Source organism: Halichoerus grypus, chromosome 3 (assembly GCF_964656455.1).
Source record: "Halichoerus grypus chromosome 3, mHalGry1.hap1.1, whole genome shotgun sequence".
NCBI classification, from domain to species: domain Eukaryota; kingdom Metazoa; phylum Chordata; class Mammalia; order Carnivora; family Phocidae; genus Halichoerus; species Halichoerus grypus.
Window position 1 is genome coordinate 2,199,396 of NC_135714.1, and position 16,728 is coordinate 2,216,123.

The 16,728-nt window shown below is 50.0% G+C and overlaps 1 protein-coding gene across 1 annotated transcript in view; it reads left to right on the plus strand.

Moving 5' to 3' along the window:
* Nucleotides 1-16,728, plus strand: part of HTT (huntingtin) — a 136,834-nt gene that overhangs the window by 76,978 nt on the left and 43,128 nt on the right. The window contains exons 30-40 of the mRNA XM_036085639.2: nucleotides 1,360-1,437; nucleotides 1,914-2,137; nucleotides 3,313-3,391; nucleotides 3,515-3,676; nucleotides 5,731-5,786; nucleotides 7,072-7,220; nucleotides 8,874-9,010; nucleotides 10,857-10,973; nucleotides 14,642-14,764; nucleotides 15,061-15,296; nucleotides 16,445-16,587. Coding sequence (XP_035941532.1) covers nucleotides 1,360-1,437; nucleotides 1,914-2,137; nucleotides 3,313-3,391; nucleotides 3,515-3,676; nucleotides 5,731-5,786; nucleotides 7,072-7,220; nucleotides 8,874-9,010; nucleotides 10,857-10,973; nucleotides 14,642-14,764; nucleotides 15,061-15,296; nucleotides 16,445-16,587 — 1,504 coding nt within the window. The remainder of the gene's footprint in view (nucleotides 1-1,359; nucleotides 1,438-1,913; nucleotides 2,138-3,312; nucleotides 3,392-3,514; nucleotides 3,677-5,730; nucleotides 5,787-7,071; nucleotides 7,221-8,873; nucleotides 9,011-10,856; nucleotides 10,974-14,641; nucleotides 14,765-15,060; nucleotides 15,297-16,444; nucleotides 16,588-16,728) is intronic.

Sequence of the window (16,728 nt, forward strand, 5' to 3'; positions counted from 1 at the left end):
CCTGTGGACCCTTGCTGCTTCAGCTTCCCTGGACTTACAGCTCCTCCTGACTTGGGGTCTCTGGGCTGTGCTGTGCCTCTCTTCCTTGTGCCTCGACCTGGAAAGTCTCCCAGGGCAGTGGACCCCAGTGCAGTGTGGGGCTCGCTGTGTTTGTCCCCGCCGCTCAGGGGTTACTGTCCTTCAGTCCCTGCCGTTTGGCCTCTTGTCACTGCGACTGCACACAGTGCCCGTGCTTCTTTTGGTTGTTTGGGTGGAAGGTATAAATGGGCCCCGTGCCCTGTTTTGCCAGAAGTGGGGGTCTGTATTCCACCGCATGTTGGTGCCCATGCTGGGACGCGCTCCTGGTGCTCCGCGTGCTCTTTGAGTTCTCCACGGCCTCCTTCCTCGTCAGTTTTCAGTGCCTCTTGCTGTGTTTGGGCCACCAAGTCCTCCATGCGTGTTTGTTAGGAGATCTGGTCCTTTGCTAGACAGATCGTGATCTGGAAGCTCTGGTTGTAATTCTTCAGTTAACATTTACTAGGTACCAGCTGTGGGCTAGTACAACCCAGAAGCAGCGTGTAACGGATTCAGCCCTGCAGGATACAACCTCGAGTGCTCGGAGTCTAATTTGAGTAAATCAGAATATTAAAAATACGTGGTCCTTATATTTGAAACCAACAAAAGTCTGTTGTTTTTTAGTGCAGGAAACTGTCCCACACAAGGGAAGTGAGAGGCAGTCTGGTTGGTGTGAATTCCAGCCCCACTGACGGAAGCGGCGGCTGGTGACTGTAGGCACCGAGGCCTTGGGCCGTCGGTGCTGAGTGCCTGGCCTGGCGGCATCCTGAGAGTTCATGTCTTCGTCCTTCTCAGTGCCCCAAGAAGACATCGGGTGCCCTTATCTCATTTTTTAGGGTGGTAAAAGTAGTTTGTGAGAGCGGTCATGTGAAGGCCATCATTTTGGTCATATCTGCAGATTGCTCTAAGACACCTATAGGGCGTTTTGTAGTAAATCACACAATGCATGGGCCTTATGTTCAGCTGGACGTCTGCAGGGCTTCTGGCTCTTCTGTACTCTCTGAATTGCTGCCTGGAGCACAGGGACAGTAGGTACTTGGTGAACAGTTTGTTCCTGAGCAGGCGAGCAAGCCAGCGAGTGACGGGAACACACGATAGAGAGAGGCTGCGGGGAGCTACTTGACATCCGTGGTTTCTGCTGACTTTGTTCACAGCGATAGACTGCAAGTTTCCTCCAGATTTGACTGACGCTCAGGAGTTACGCAGAAGCTACCTCAGGTCTCCAATGTCTGTGCAGAGCTCACAGCCGTACGAAGCCACCTGTCAGTCACTTACTTCAATGTCTTGCTACTTATTCTTCCGCAGTGTGTTGAGGAGATCCTAGGGTATCTGAAATCCTGTTTCAGTCGGGAACCAGTGATGGCAACTGTTTGCGTTCAGCAGGTAAGAAAGTCCTTTCTTGTCCTGTCCGTTAAAGCCCCAACTCTGGGCAGGAGGGCATGATGCTACTGGTCACGTGGAGGGTGGTGCTGGGGGCGTGTTCGGCAGCCCCCGCGTCACACGTTGGCTCACTCCGTTATTAGGCAGAGGGGTCCCTTTCCCACTCCCCTGCAAGAGGAGGAGGCCCATTACTGGAGAGGGCAGCTGGACTCTTGCTAAGAACTGCCGTCTTAGTGTCCCTCCAGGGTTCTGTTCGGAACGCTCAGTCTCGTTGAGAATCATGGTAGTCGAGGCTCCGAGGTTCTTCTTTACAACTTACTTTGCCCTTCACCGCAGCAGTCTCACACGGTGTTGATGGCGATTCCCAGCAGGGATTTCAGTCTGAATTTTTGCTAATGTGACTCTGCCTGGGAGACGCTCTGTGTGGTGTTCATGCTATGTTAAGTCAGATGCTGATGGCTTCAGTTCTCTCACTCTAGCTGTTGAAGACTCTCTTTGGGACAAACTTGGCCTCCCAGTTTGATGGCTTATCCTCCAACCCCAGCAAGTCTCAAGGCCGAGCACAGCGTCTGGGCTCCTCCAGCGTGAGGCCGGGCTTGTACCACTACTGCTTCATGGCTCCGTACACCCACTTCACCCAGGCCTTAGCCGACGCCAGCCTGAGGAACATGGTGCAGGCGGAGCAGGACCACGACACTTCAGGGTAACCTTCCAGATGTCCTGCTGGGGTGGTCGTGTCAGGGGGGCATCTTCGGTAGACCCATGACAGAGCGAGCGGTGAAGTTTGTAAAAAGTAGAAAAAAAAAGTGAGCCACAGTCTTCTCATACTCCACTGTATCCAGAGAACTGGAAAGTATGATTGTTACCAAGATGCTGGAGGCATGGCCCTGCCTTCTAAGAAGTGTGTGATCCAGTGAGTAAGGTGGCGTGTGGGGGATCGTGCGGGCTCCGGGGCGGGGCAGGCGTGGGGAGGCAGCCGGGCTGTGGGGGCCGCCGGGGCTGCGGTGCGGGACGTACTGGCCTGCTGACCGCAGGCGCCAGGTGGGGGCGGGCACCTCTCAGGTCTGCACTTGGGTGAAGGCGCGGCTTCCACGTGGTACAGGAGTGCCGGCCCCCGAAGGTGTTTGAAGGGCACTGAAGAGTCTCCTATAACAGCACTTCGCCTTTCATCACCTTGTGACTCGAAGTCTTCATTTACATTTATGATTGTGTTTTTGGTGCCTGGAATATAGTAGTTGTTGCTTAAATGCCCGTAGTTATTAGATATTTGAGCTGCTACTCGGTGTAGTAACAAGAGAATTCCTTGTTTTTCCTTTTATGTAGATAGTGATAAAAGAGCTGCAGTTAACATACTAGAGTCAGAAGCTAAGGCAAATGCCCTTGTTGCAGGATTTACGTGGGTGGCATACTCACTGTGTATCCAGTTCTCAGGAATAGATGTCTTCAAATACTTCGTTTAATAATATGGGGTATAAATAAAAAACTAAGGGAGCGTGTGTGTGTGTGTGTGTGTGTGTGTGTGTGTGTGTTAACTGTCATCTAACTTCGTTTACCTTATAATTGTTGTGAATCTTTGAAGAATTTTTTCCTAAGAAAATCAAGTGAGGTTTTCGTGGGCATCCCCTTTCTGGCCTCAGCGTGGCCTGGGCTGGGTGGTGGTGGGTTTCCCACGCCCAGTGCGCTCTCTTCGAGCACCTGCCACCCAGACAAGGCCCGGGGCTGTTGTCACTGCGGGCTCGGCGCAGCCCGGCCGTCTGTGTTCGAGAGGAGTGGGTGCTGCGGCGTGCGTGGCCCCCCAGGCTCCCCAACTCCGAGTGTGGCTGGGGACGCAGGAGAGGATTTGAGGCCACTCTTGGCTCTCTTTTCTCCATCCGGCAGGTGGTTTGACGTGCTTCAGAAGGTGTCTACCCAGTTGAAGACCAACCTCACGAGCGCCACAAAGAACCGCGCGGATAAGGTGAGCGAGAGGCGCAGGTGTCGTGCCAGAGGGAGGACGGAGCTCGGCACTTCCCAGGTCGGCTGCCTGAAGTGTTCAATTGAAGACTAACTCACGGATTTGTTCTTTTCTTTTTCCCGGTAGAATGCCATTCATAATCACATTCGCTTGTTCGAGCCTCTGGTTATTAAAGCTTTGAAGCAGTACACAACCACCACGTCCGTGCAGCTGCAGAGGCAGGTTCTGGACTTGCTGGCCCAGCTGGTGCAGTTACGGGTCAATTACTGTCTTCTGGACTCGGACCAGGTTTGTCGTTTCTGGCTTCCTCCTGCCCTAGCTGTTGGTAAGTCAGTACAGGTTGCCTGTGAGACCCCGCGGTCTGCCTTCAGGAGACGTGCCACCCGCTGCGTCTTCCCCAGCTCGGGGCTCTCCGCCTGGGCAGGGCTGGGCTCGGGGTGGCCTTTACTCGAGGGTCAGGGCTTTCTGTCCACTCACCCTCCCCACCCCAAGATAAGTGCATTTAAATTTTAGATACAACTAAGCCTTACTGTTCAGGAGGGCATTTTTGCAAAACGCAGGGACTTATTTTGAACAGATTATCAATTATGACATCTGGTTTCAAACTGACTTCCGGGCATGTCTGTAAAGAAGAACATGGTCTAAGGGAGCAGTAGCTGGTGCTGTGCCCTGAGAGGCCCTCCCGGTGCCCGTCTGACCAGCTCGGTGTTGACACGCCCTGGCCAGGTGGGACTCAGCTGTGGGGAAGTGCTTCTGGAATCCCAGCCCCTCGGGACGCCGGCTGCATTCACCACACATAAAGTCGCCTGTAGGTCATGAAAATGTGACTGTCATTGCTGGGCCATGACCTTGGGCTTCTTTCCCAAGTGAGGTGGGAAATGTTTCGTAGACATCGGTGTGTCGGTAGATCATGTCGGCACCAACACTCACCTGAAAAGGTCTGTTGCTCAGAGAAATGAGGAAACACCTTCAGGATGCTTATCTCCCCACAAGTAGTATTGGGGTGCCATCTTCTGATGAAGGGGGGCTTGAAGGACCGGGCCTCATGGTGGCTGACATTTGCACTCCTTCTTTTGCCAAATTATCAGAAGAACATCGTCCAAGAGAGCTGCTCCCTTCCTTGGGGCAGATGCTCGCTGGAGGACGGTTAGGGACAGCATGCCCTTTCCTCTGACACAGGGATCTTGGGCGGGAGAGGCCTCGTCTGAAGCCTCGGGCGGTGGTGGCCCAGAGGGAGACAGGTGCATGCCGACTGGGGCGTGAGGAATAAGGGCGCCCTGGGGGCTTTTCAGGCGGAAGTCAGGGCCCACCTCGAGGGCCGCTCTGGGGGCACAGAGCCATCGGCTCCACCCAGGGCTGCACCCCACCGTCTCCTCAGCCTCCAGTCGTGACTCCTCCTAGGCAGAGCTCGATGTTCTCCTGCGGAAGGGAGAGGCTGCTCTCTTTCTGGGCTGCCTTCAGTGTGATCGCCATTCTCTCTTCAGTCTTTCTACATAGACTCTCTTCTCAGAGACGGTGTAATTTTTGTTGCTTCCTTCTGTCTTACTAAATCTGCACCTGACGCGTGCACGTGGAGAGGGGCCGGCCTCAGAGCTCCAGCAGAGCCGCCTCCCAGCCACCTCTTCGTGGTGCTGCTGGCCTTTCCTTGCCGTGAGGCTCTAGCCTCACATTTGTTCGGATTTGCTCGTATAGCTCAGGGCCCTTGCTCCCCATCCCTGAGGAGTTCAGTACGATGACTGTAGGAAACGGGAACAGGCGGACCATTTAATTCGGTTCCCATCGTGATCTGTGGAGCACCTGCTCCGTGTCTGTGTCACGCCCGCGGGCTGGGAGCAAACAGCGGTATGTAAGTTCCAGGCTCGAGGTTGGGAGAGCTCAGGTGCTGGGAACAGAATTGGATGCAGACTGGCTCAAAGCCAGTCCTGCAGTGCTGCCTGTGCCCTCAGGGTCCCCTTCCCTGCCAGACAGCAGCCCCCTGCGTCAGCCCCTTTGAACGCCGGGGTTTGGGAAGAGGTGGTGGGCTGATGTGGGCATCTTCTTACAAGCCAGTGTCGGGGCATCCGTGCCGCTCGGGGTGTGAGCCGGGGCGAGCTGGCCCCCAGATGTGTCTGCGGACTGCTCGGTGTCTCCTGGAGCGCGCAATCTCTCTTCCCGGATCTCCCACCGACTGTTCAGTAAAGCGTCCTGGATTATCTAGTCTGACAGAATACGTCTGAGTTCTTGTATACACACAAGTTTACTGCCAGGAACTTGTTAAAACTGACACAAGTAAGTAGGGAGAAAAGTAACCTAGTTTGCACGTTTTGATTACTGATGTGAAAATTTTATTTTCCTGCTTGTAGGTGTTTATTGGATTTGTGCTGAAGCAGTTTGAATACATTGAAGTAGGCCAGTTCAGGTAATGGCATTTTGTTCTTTTAGATTTTTTGTCCTTATTACGCACTGACATGTGATTTTAGATTATTAAGATGAACATTTACTTTAAAGGATTGTTAACACATTTTTGCTAGATATTTTTTTAAGTGGAACTCTGATTAACACACTGTGTGTTTTTATTTCTTTTAAAAATTGATGTGTCTCAAGACTTGTTTAGAAATAGTTCTGCATCTGGAATTAGACGTGTCAGTTTTCACATTTCAGAGCATTTAATTATGATAACAGACTGCTAAATGCAGTCTCTTCTGCTGGAATGCTGATTGGTTTTTGAGCTTTCTAGAGAAAACACGTTTTAGATGTGGCTGTCTGTGGCAAAGGTGGTTATTGTGTGCTTTCCTGAGAGGAACTGCAGCTCTCCCTTACTGGACACTAAGGCCTGAATACCCTCTCCTGTGCCAGAGACAGGCGTTTAAGTGTAGTTACTGAAAATGAGATCTCTTCAGTGTCTGAGCTGCAGTGGACCCTTGAACAACATGGGTCAGGGGTGCCGACCCCCGCATACTCAGAAATCCGCATGTAACTTGTGCCTCCCCAAGAAGCTAACTACCAAGAGCCTGCTGTTGACCAAAAGCCTTACGGATAACGTCAACAATCGATTAACTCATATTCTATGTGTTATATGTATTGTGTGTATTCTTACAATATGTGAGCCAGAAAAAAAGAAAATGTTAAGAAACTGTGAGGAAGATAATATATATTTATAGTATAGTATTGTATTTATTAAAAAAAAATTCTGTGTATAAGTGGACCCGCGCAGCTCAAACCCATGTTGTTGGGGGTCAGCTGTCCTTAGTAAGTAGGGAAACACGGTGAAGAAGGATGTGTTCTCAGTGCCCCTTGGGTCTAGAGACCCTGGACTTTCTTACCCTAACTAGGAGGCATTTTGCCTATGTGATTTGAGACAAGTTACTTTTTCCTCCTTTGAGTCTCAATTTCTTCCAACTGAAGAGAGAAGGGGCAGGAGGAGAACTGAGAAGATTGTGCCTTGGGGCATCCAGTGCCGTTGGGTGCTTTCCGGGGGCTCTCCCTCAGCCCTCCCCATCCACCCCTCCTTCCGCTCCCCTTTCTCCCCTCATTCCCTCCCCTCATTCCCGCCCCTCACTCTCCCCACTTCCCCCCCTGCCCCCTTGCTCTGTCCTTTTCTCTTTTGCTCTCAGTTCGGAATCATTAGTAATTTCATGTTGTTTATATTGATTATGTATCTTAATTTTAAAAGGAAGTATCTAAATGGATGTTTTTGTTTCTAGGGAATCAGAGGCAATTATTCCAAACATCTTTTTCTTCCTGGTATTACTATCTTACGAACGCTATCATTCAAAACAGATCATTGGAATTCCTAAAATCATTCAGCTCTGTGATGGCATCATGGCCAGTGGGAGGAAGGCCGTGACACATGGTAACGGGACAAACCTTCCCCTGTGGTCGTCAGTAATGATGTGCTGGACAGTGTTAGTCTTCATTACACCAACTTCCAACTGTGCCCACGGCTGCTCCGTGCTTTGTAGCTGTGTGTGTACATGCGTGTGCGAGCGTGCCTGCGTATGCATGTGTGCGTAGGCGTGCGTGTGCGTGTGTGTGCGTGTGTGTGCACGTGCGCACGGCTTAGCGAGGCCACAAAAGGGAGAGAGCCCCCCCCTTTACTCTCAGGAGCTTACAGTCTGCTAAGGTAAACACACAAGAAGCAGGAAGGTGATCTGAGGTGCAGAGAGAGTCTCACATAAACACTCTAGTCTGATTACGTGAAACACACGAAACTGAAAAATCCACCTTCTGTAAGGACACTTGGTGTGTTGTGCACTGGCCCGGGAAGGAGTGGTCTGGCCTCGGTTCAGGACCTTCTGTGCTGCCTGGTTCTTTGTAGAGACTTAACTGAGGAGCACAGACAATGGTCTGCCCTCAAGCAGCCTCCTCTCACCTGCACAAGGAGGTTGTGGTTTGAAGAATAAACTGTAAATCTTCAGCATTTTCCCTTGACTCCTCTCTGGCTCTGTTGTCAGGAATCAGTAGGCTTTTGAACCTTGGTGAGGATACATCCTAAGACCTTTGCAGACCCCAGAGGAGGGCGCTATGGTGTGCAGCGTTCTCTGTTCCATGTGGTTGTGGTAAAGCAGGTAACGTGTTGAGGGGTAGACACTCAGCACCATCTGATTCTCACGGTCTCTGGAGTCGCCTTTGCCAGGGCCTCACAAGGGCTGAGATTCACACCACAGCAAAAGTTCACACTTGTACACATACGGAGTTTGGGGTCCCTGGTGCAAATGTCAAATAGAAGGATGACGAAAACCCCCTCGATTAGAGGGTCTTTGGGTAGAAAATCAATGGGCAGCCAAACCCTCGTACTTTCTGTGGAAAACTTGGTCACCTGTAGAACATTCAGCAAGTATGCTGTGTGCGCGTGTGCCCGAGTGTGCCCGAGTGTGCGTGCCACTAGGCAGACAGCGCCTTACAGTGACATCAGTGACATGATTGGGCCACACCCTTCCCCATGAGAGACGTTTCTTAGACGGTTTGTCCCAGCGGTGGTGGTAGACTGAGGAACCTAGTTTGACTGCTATTTTGGATAAAGACAAGACTAGGGGGAAAGGCTTTATCTAACAAGGGTGAGTTATTATTAAAACAGCATAGAAATCTAATACTTTACATGTTTTCTTTTGAAGAACACTCATCTTTTCAGGTAAATCTTTAAGTGGAGTGTGCATTAGAATAGGATGTTGCTACTTTAGTTAGTTGGAAGATTTTAGTTTGAATTTGGCTTTTGGATTTGTGTCTCTTTTGTCAGAAATGATGTTACATCACAACACCCTAGTTTTTGTTTTTGTTTTTTTAAGATTTCACAAAATGATCAGTAAGTGTCTGAGGGAGACCCGTGGCCTCCATGATGGCATACTGATAATTCGTAGCACTCACTGATAACCCGAATTTATCCCTTATCATAAGCCATGCACGGATTAGAGTTTTCTTATTTTTTGGACGTGTCTTGGAGGTGTTAAGCTCTGTCTGCAGTGTAACGGTTTGTGATGCCTTCTGAGCCTGCCTTTTTACACCACAGCCATACCAGCTCTGCAGCCGATAGTCCACGACCTCTTTGTCCTGAGAGGGACCAATAAAGCCGACGCAGGAAAAGAGCTTGAAACCCAGAAAGAGGTGGTGGTGTCGATGCTGCTGAGACTCATCCAGTACCATCAGGTAAGGGAGGCGTGGGGCGGTCCCTGGCACTCCATTGTCTCTGCAGGGGCAGGAGGAAATGCCCTGTGGCCCACGGTCCACTAATTAGCGGGTGATCCTTTGTGCTGCCCCCGGCTCTCAGTCTGGGGAGATGCCAGGGAGGGATAGGCTTGCCGAGGTTTGGTCTTTAAAGCTGTACAGCCACATGGGGAGGTCACCTGCCACCTGACTGACAGTCACAAGGTCATTCAAGGAAGTAAATAAGTTGGAGACCCTCTTCTCCAAAATTACCAAAAATCAGTTAATTGACATTGATCAAAATGATAGAATTCTAAAAGATGATTTTAAAAATCTCCCATCTGAGGGGCACCTGGGTGGCTTAGTCGGGGAAGCGTCTGACTTTGGCTCAGGTCGTGATCTCGGGGTCCTGGGATCAAGCCTCACATTGGGCTCCATGCTCAGCGGGGAGTCTGTCCCTCTCCCTCTTCCCTTCCCCCATCTCGTGCTCTGTCTGTCTCTCAAATAAATAACTAAAATCTTTTTTTAAAAAAATCTTACATCTGAAGTAATCTAAAGACTTTATTTTGTACATCTATTTACCATATACTGAAGTAGGGCTAGGGTCTTTTCCTTTGTGCTAACTGTGGTTTTGTTTTCCGTAAGGCGGAGCACAATTTCAGGCTGATTGGGGTGGGGCCTCAGCGCAGAGATCTAGCATCAGGCCTCTCCAGCGAGGCCACTCTTAGCTTGCTCGCTTGCCTGGCCCTCACTGTTTTGTAATTCTTGGTAGCTGTTTGTCTTTGAATCTTAAAGTCATCAGCTTTTCTCGTGGAAACACTTTCTTTGTGCATACTCATTTTGGTTAATCTATATAATGTTTAATTAAATGCTTACTGTTTAATTAAATCCCATAATTACAATGAAAGGTACAAAGCACACTGGGTTGGAGGGCGGCCTGGAGAGTGGCCCATCAGCCACATGCGCTTGGGGAGCTCCCCGTCTGCTTCTTCAGAGGACAGAGAGGGTCGGCTAGCCTTTGCTGAGGAGAGTCGGAATGGAGTGCAGGTCCCCCTCTTGTGGGAGAAGCGCTGCCAAGCCCACTGAGCAGAGGGGCGGCTGTGGAGGGGGCAGGCGGGCGGGCTTCTTACAGAGTAGCTTGGATTGGCTTGGCTGTCTTTGCGGCGCTTGTGGTGAATAGGCCAGGCTGACAGGCGCTTTTGTCAACAGGCAGGTGGTAAGTGTTTTCAGTTTTGCAGGCTCTAGGGCATCAGTTGCAACACCCCAGGTCGGCTGCTGTGGACAAAAGCTGTCCCAGCCAGTGTGTTCACGGCGGGTATGGCCATGTGCCAATAAAACTTTATTTACAAAAACGGGCTTTTAGCTGTCTCTGCTTAGAACTGATCACTCATAAACTCGTGCTGGACCATGGGTAACTTTTCTGAGAGTAAGCGCGACTCGGTAGGAGATGAGCTTTGTAAAGAGCACAGGTTGAAATTAACGTACACAGAAGTCAGGAGGCGTCTGCAGAATAGTCTAGTCAGGGCTGTGTTTGCGTTTTTCCAAAGGTTAGTATAAATTTGATTCTTTTTGTGCCTTTTCTCTGATTGTGAAATTTTGTAAACTCCGTAGAAGCATAGAAGTATAATGATGGCACATGATCCCAAGGACTGTGCTTGTTGGAGGGTGCCCCTTGCATTTTCTTCTGCTGGTTTCCCATGTGTCCCGGGGCCAGGGCGGCGCTGGGGGCATCAGGCCCTCGCTGGGTTTGCATCCTGGAGTCGGAGCTGGGGTCAGTGCAGCAGGTGGGCACATGTGCTCTGGGAGCACGACCGGCTGGGAGCTCTGACCTGCCCCCCACCCCCTGCAGGTGTTGGAGATGTTCATCCTGGTCCTGCAGCAGTGCCACAAGGAGAACGAAGACAAGTGGAAGCGACTGTCTCGACAGATAGCCGACGTCATCCTCCCGATGTTAGCCAAGCAGCAGGTTTGTCCCACGTCTGCCTTGTTGCTGTGGGGTCCCTGGGACACCTTCCTAAGTGGCAGAGGTTCTTACAGGAAGCGGCGCTTGGGATTGGCATTTCACTGAGTTGTAACAGATTCGATTTGTGATCCTTATCAGTGCCGCTCAACAGAGCAGGGATTTCATTCATTCTCAGTGACCTTCTCAGGTTGCTGTGTCTCCCGCTTCACAAGAGCGGAGCCCAAGCCCACCCAGAGGTGCATGGCTGGAGAGGGCCGGGGCCAAGGCAGAGCCAGCGGTCCGAGTCCAGAGCCGTGTCCTTTCCCGTCTGGCTGCCCTGCCTCCCTCATTCTGCTCAGTCAGGCGTTGCTACTTGATCTCGAGCTGTTTGTTTTCCTTTGTCAGCCGTGATCCATCATTTAAGCAGAACTTCTGTAATCAAGCGATGCGATCAGTTGTCTCCATAATTGCAGCGGAGCGAGGTGATCTGGCTGTGCCGTGTGGGATGGAGCCCACTCAGTCACAGGGTTTCTGAGCCATGTCTGCCACCGGGTGTCCGAGGACAGGATGCCCGTTGCAGGTGCAGCAGCACCTTTGTAAATGGGGTGTTGGGGGTGTCCCAGGGTGGCAGGGGAGTGCTGCTGATGCCCCTCCAGGAAGACTCACCAGCGGTCAGCAGAGCTCTGGGTCTTAAGCGCTTTGGATGCGTCAGCAGATACCTGTTTGTTCATCTTGATTGTCCTGGTGGAGGAAGCAAGTACTCTGGGTAATAGGCAGTGTCCGTGACTCTTGGCCGTCGGTGCAAATGTGCAGACATGATGCGGTAGCCCTTACTGTCTTCATCGCCTCAGCCCCATTCTGGTTTCCTAACGGACTTGTTATCCAGCAGCCACCTGACAGGGAGGGAGTCTTGACTTCTGGTGACATTGACAGAGAGCAGTTTTAATAAATTGGTGAATGTGGTGTTTTAACGTGGTCACGGATTCCATGCCTGTGGATCTATATTTTTAGAGTAGTACTCCAAAAACTTCATTCCAGTCTCTCGTTTGTTGTGTACACAATCTAAGGAAGGTGGAGCTGGAAGGCCGGAAGGCATGGTAAATGTCCAGCTTGATCCCTGCCCCAGTGAAACCGTGTGAACCGCTGCACGGTGCCCACCAGGTGGCTAAGCGCAGGTGCATGGTCCACGCACAGGTAGTGCTGGGCCCTCTTCGGTACCAGCAGTAAATACGAATGTGAACAGAGCCAGTGAAAAGCCTGCCCTCTAGGAGTGACAGTTTCATTGGATGGGGCTGGAGGAGACAGACCACAGAAGTAACTTAGTGTCGTGTGTGAAACACCAGATGGCAGCAGGTAATGTAGGGTGGGCCAAGGAGAGAAGAGAGGTGGGAGTGGCCGGGCAGGGCTGCGTTGCTCAATTTGCCTAAACCTGACCTGGGTTAAGAGCTTTGTAGGCAGAGAAAACACAGCAGTGCAGACCCTAAGGTATGGGAGCCTGCCCAGTGGGATCAGAGAACTTCGAGAGGCCATGTGCAGGGAGCAAAGTGGCCATGGGGAGTAGGGAGGGCAGCCAGGGTCTGGGGGGCGTGGGGGGCGTGGAGGGCCTTTTGGGCCGGTGTGGAGGACTTTGGGAAGCCTGTAGAGGGTTTGGTACAAAGGAGTGGCATGGTGTGATTTGAGAGCTGAGGATAATCTTGGGATGGGAGTGAGGGCCGAGCAGGGGCACCTGCCTGCGGCGTGGAGGTTGCGTGCACCAGGGTGGGGAGTGAGGTGGCGAGCAGTAGCCACCTGCTAAATACGGTGTGGAAGCAGAACTGATAAGCTTGGCTCTCAGCTTCACGTGGATGGGAGCGGGGAAGCTCGCGGGTGATGGGCCTCCTGTCTACCGAGTTGGGGAGATGAGGAGGAGGGATCCTGGTCTGGGCGTGTGCAGCTGGCTTACCTGGGAGGCACTCTGGAGAGGCTGAGGCCGGCATTTGGGCGTACGAGTCTGCGGTTGTCGAGGTGGAGCTGAGCAGGAGGTGAACACCAGGATGGGAAGAGGTCACCAGGGGACCCTGTGTAGTTGGGAAGGAGGGGAAGGCCGAGCTCTGAGCTTAGAGGCCAGAGAGGTGAGGACAAGTCCATGGAGGAGGTGGGGAAGGAAGAGCAGGTGGGGTGGTATTGTTGAAGCCAAGAAAGGAAGGCATTTCCTGGAGGAGAGAGGGGTCAGCTTTCGGCTGCTCACAGGCTGAGCAGATGAGGTGGGAGCTGACCCTGCATTTGGCAGCCTGGTGGCCACTGGGGAGGTTTGAGTGGGTGGAGGGTGTAGAAGCCTGGCTCAGGTGTGTTGGTGAGAGAGGAATAGGAAAGAAACGGACTCTGAGAAGGAGTAGATGTGGGGTGGCAGCCAGAGGTGGGAAGAGGGGTTAGGGCCTGTGCATATACTGAGGGCGAAGGCAGAGGGGATTGCCCTCATGGGGCTGGGGCTGGCCCTGGCTGTGGGCCTGGTGTACTCCTCCTGAAGACCCAGAAGAGGCAGAGCTGGGGGGCAGGTGCCGGCCTGGGTGGGAGGCTTGGGAGTGCAGAAGCTCTCTGGATGGTTTCCTACCGTTGAGGTGGACTCGGTGCATGTGGTGTTCACATGGGTACCTGGAAACAGTGCATCTCTGCAGACAGGTTCCCTGGCTATGGACACACTCTTAGTGATGAGCAGTACCCATCACGAAGGCAGTGCTTGAACACATGGTGGGAGACACTTAGCTTGGAATATTTTGCATCCATTAAAAACGTTAGATTTTAAAACCTGTTGCCTTGGGAGTTATCCATTCCATTTTTAAGGGAAAAAAGCAGAGACATTCATAACATGATTTTTCAAATCAACTTAAACAAAAACCTCTCTACGTGTGTTTGGGTATAGGATTATAGGAACATGGAGAAAGTTAGAAATACAGTTGACCCTTGAACAACAAGGATGTTTTTCTATAAATACAGGATAGTCTTGTATGTATATTTCCTCTTCCTTATGATTTTCTTAATGACATTTTGTTTTCTTTAGTTTACTGTATTGTAAGAATGCTGTATGTAATCCGTGTACAAAATATGTGTCAATCAACTGTTTCTGTTATCCGTTAGGCTTCTGGTCATCAGTAGGCTATCATTTTGGGGAAGTCAGAAGTTATACACGGATGTTCAGCTCTGTGGGGGTGGCTGCCTTTGACCCCCGTGTTGTTCAAAAGTCAATGGTACACCAGTTTATTAACATTTGTCATAATTGGCTGAGTAGGGATGGGGTGCGGGTAAAGCGAAGAAAGGAAAAGAGTTGTGTGTGATATCCCATTTAGGTAAATTCTGTATGTATAAAAAAGAGATGCATGAGAGAGGGTCCCAGAGTGTGGATGGTGATCATGTCAGAGGGCTGTGATTCCAGTGGGTTTTTCCATACTTTTAAATATTTGAATCCTTTACAGAAAATGTATGTTGTTTATATAATAAAAATCTAAATGAAAAAATTTCCCTTATGGGAAAAATGTAGCTGATATGGTGTTCTAAAAACCGTTTTCCTGGTTCACTGCTAAAGATGCTTTCAAAGGCAGGGCTGGTAATGCTTGGATGGTCAAGGTCATTTGACCTAGAGGTACCTAACTTGAGGTAGAAATGTTAACATGTTTGTTGACTTACGGGAAAACATTTGTGATGTTTAATTGCAACAGATGCACATTGATTCTCATGAAGCCCTTGGAGTGTTAAATACTTTATTTGAGATTCTGGCCCCTTCCTCCCTCCGTCCCGTGGACATGCTTTTACGGAGTATGTTTGTCACTCCAGATACAATGGTGAGTGTCTTGCCTCATGATGGCACCTTCTGTTCATGCCTGTGCAGTGCAGTGGTTCATCATAGTTACCTGGGGACTGTCAGGGTCATGGTGGGGCCTGGGAATTTGCATTTTATACAGGTTCCCAGATGGTATTGATGCTGCTTGTCTGGGACCACACTTTGGAACCAGTGATAATTTATTGGCTTTATTGATAGAATGGTAAAATAGGAGTAATTTTCATTCATGAAACTAGCAATCAGGAAAAAATGTAATTCTCTTTTTACTTCAACTATCCCGTATTTTCTCTCTTTTAGGCATCTGTGAGCACTGTTCAACTGTGGATCTCAGGAATCCTGGCCATTTTGAGGGTTCTTATTTCCCAGTCAACTGAAGATATTGTTCTTTCTCGTATTCAGGAGCTCTCCTTCTCCCCATATTTAATCTCCTGTCCAATAATTGATAGGTTAAGAGATGGGGACAGTACTTCAACACCGGAAGAACACAACGAAGGGAGACAAATCAAGAGTTTGCCAGAGGAAACATTTTCAAGGTATGCTCTCTATCTAAGCCTTTAAATATCCCATGGCCTTCAGGAAGCCGTAGCATTTTGCGATCGGTAAGTCTGCAATAACTCCTGGTCTTGCTTCAGCACTGCAAGTGGGGTAAAGAAGTCTGTGTGGATGTACTTTCTTTACCCGATCTGCCTCAACTGTGGCCCTGGGTTCATGTCTCTCTTACAGCTCTGTCACGTCCCATCTCGTATCCTCGTTAAAGGCCACACAGTGGTTGACCATGGCAGTGGGGGCTAAGGCTGGCCTGACCTAGGTGCTAGCAGTAAGGATGTGTGTTGTGTTGCCTGCAAAGAGTTTAAAAATCTCAGAAAACCCACTAAAAGTCTCATTTTTATTCTCATGTGTACTGGCCATTCTAAACACAGTCAGTAATAAAATCTTCCTTCCTGCCAGGGTGACTGTTCCCACAGTGTTCCCCTTGGTGTACTTGTGGTATGAAATCATGTCTACCGTCACAAATTATTTGGAGGCTCCTTGAGGGCAGTAATCAAAAGTCAGGCCCAGTAAATGCTTATTGCCTAGACAAGTGTGTGTCCACCTTTGCTGGATTCAGGGCACTCAGTAAGGTAGAGCTGGTGAGATGTCCCATGAGTGTGGTTTGTGCGGATGTGCTCCTTCCAGGCAGGCCCACATAACATCCGTTTAGCCTCCCCGTCATTGGTCATTGGTGAGGTGCCTGTGTGTTTGTGGAGATAAATCCAGTAAACTTGCCCGACACCCTTTTGTTTGTAGGTTCAACCAGGTAGCCTTTGGCTCCCTCTGCTACATTTAAGCAGGTGGCTAAAATGGATGATACATTAAATTCCTACAGTGGATTGTTGTCTGGTATTTCTGTGATGCTTTATGGTTTGCAAAGCTTTAAAGAAACACTACATGTCATTTTATCCTTCTAACAGTCCTGAAGGTGATATGTTTACTGCCATCTCATAAGTGAGGAAGGTGATACACAGAGAGGGAAAGTGATTTAATACAAAGAGATGGTATTAAATGTTGTACTTTGTTTACTTAACTTTATTTATATTTTTACTTCACCTCTGTCTACCATATGTATTTTTACAGTATACCTCATATAATTACTCTATAACAGTCACCTAATTGACTATTGGATTTTTCCCTTTTTTTGAAGGTTTCTACTACAACTAGTTGGCATTCTTTTGGAGGATATTGTTACAAAACAGCTGAAAGTGGAAATGAGTGAACAGCAACATACTTTCTATTGTCAAGAACTAGGCACGCTGCTCATGTGTCTGATCCACATCTTCAAGTCTGGTAGGTACCTCAGACTGACCTTCGTAGAGCATCTGTACATTCCATGCCCTGTACTGCACACTCTCAGAGGTAGGAACTTTGCTGCCCAGTGCAAGCTCTGCTCTGCTTAATGTGCATTTGAAAATGTTTTGTTGGGGCGCC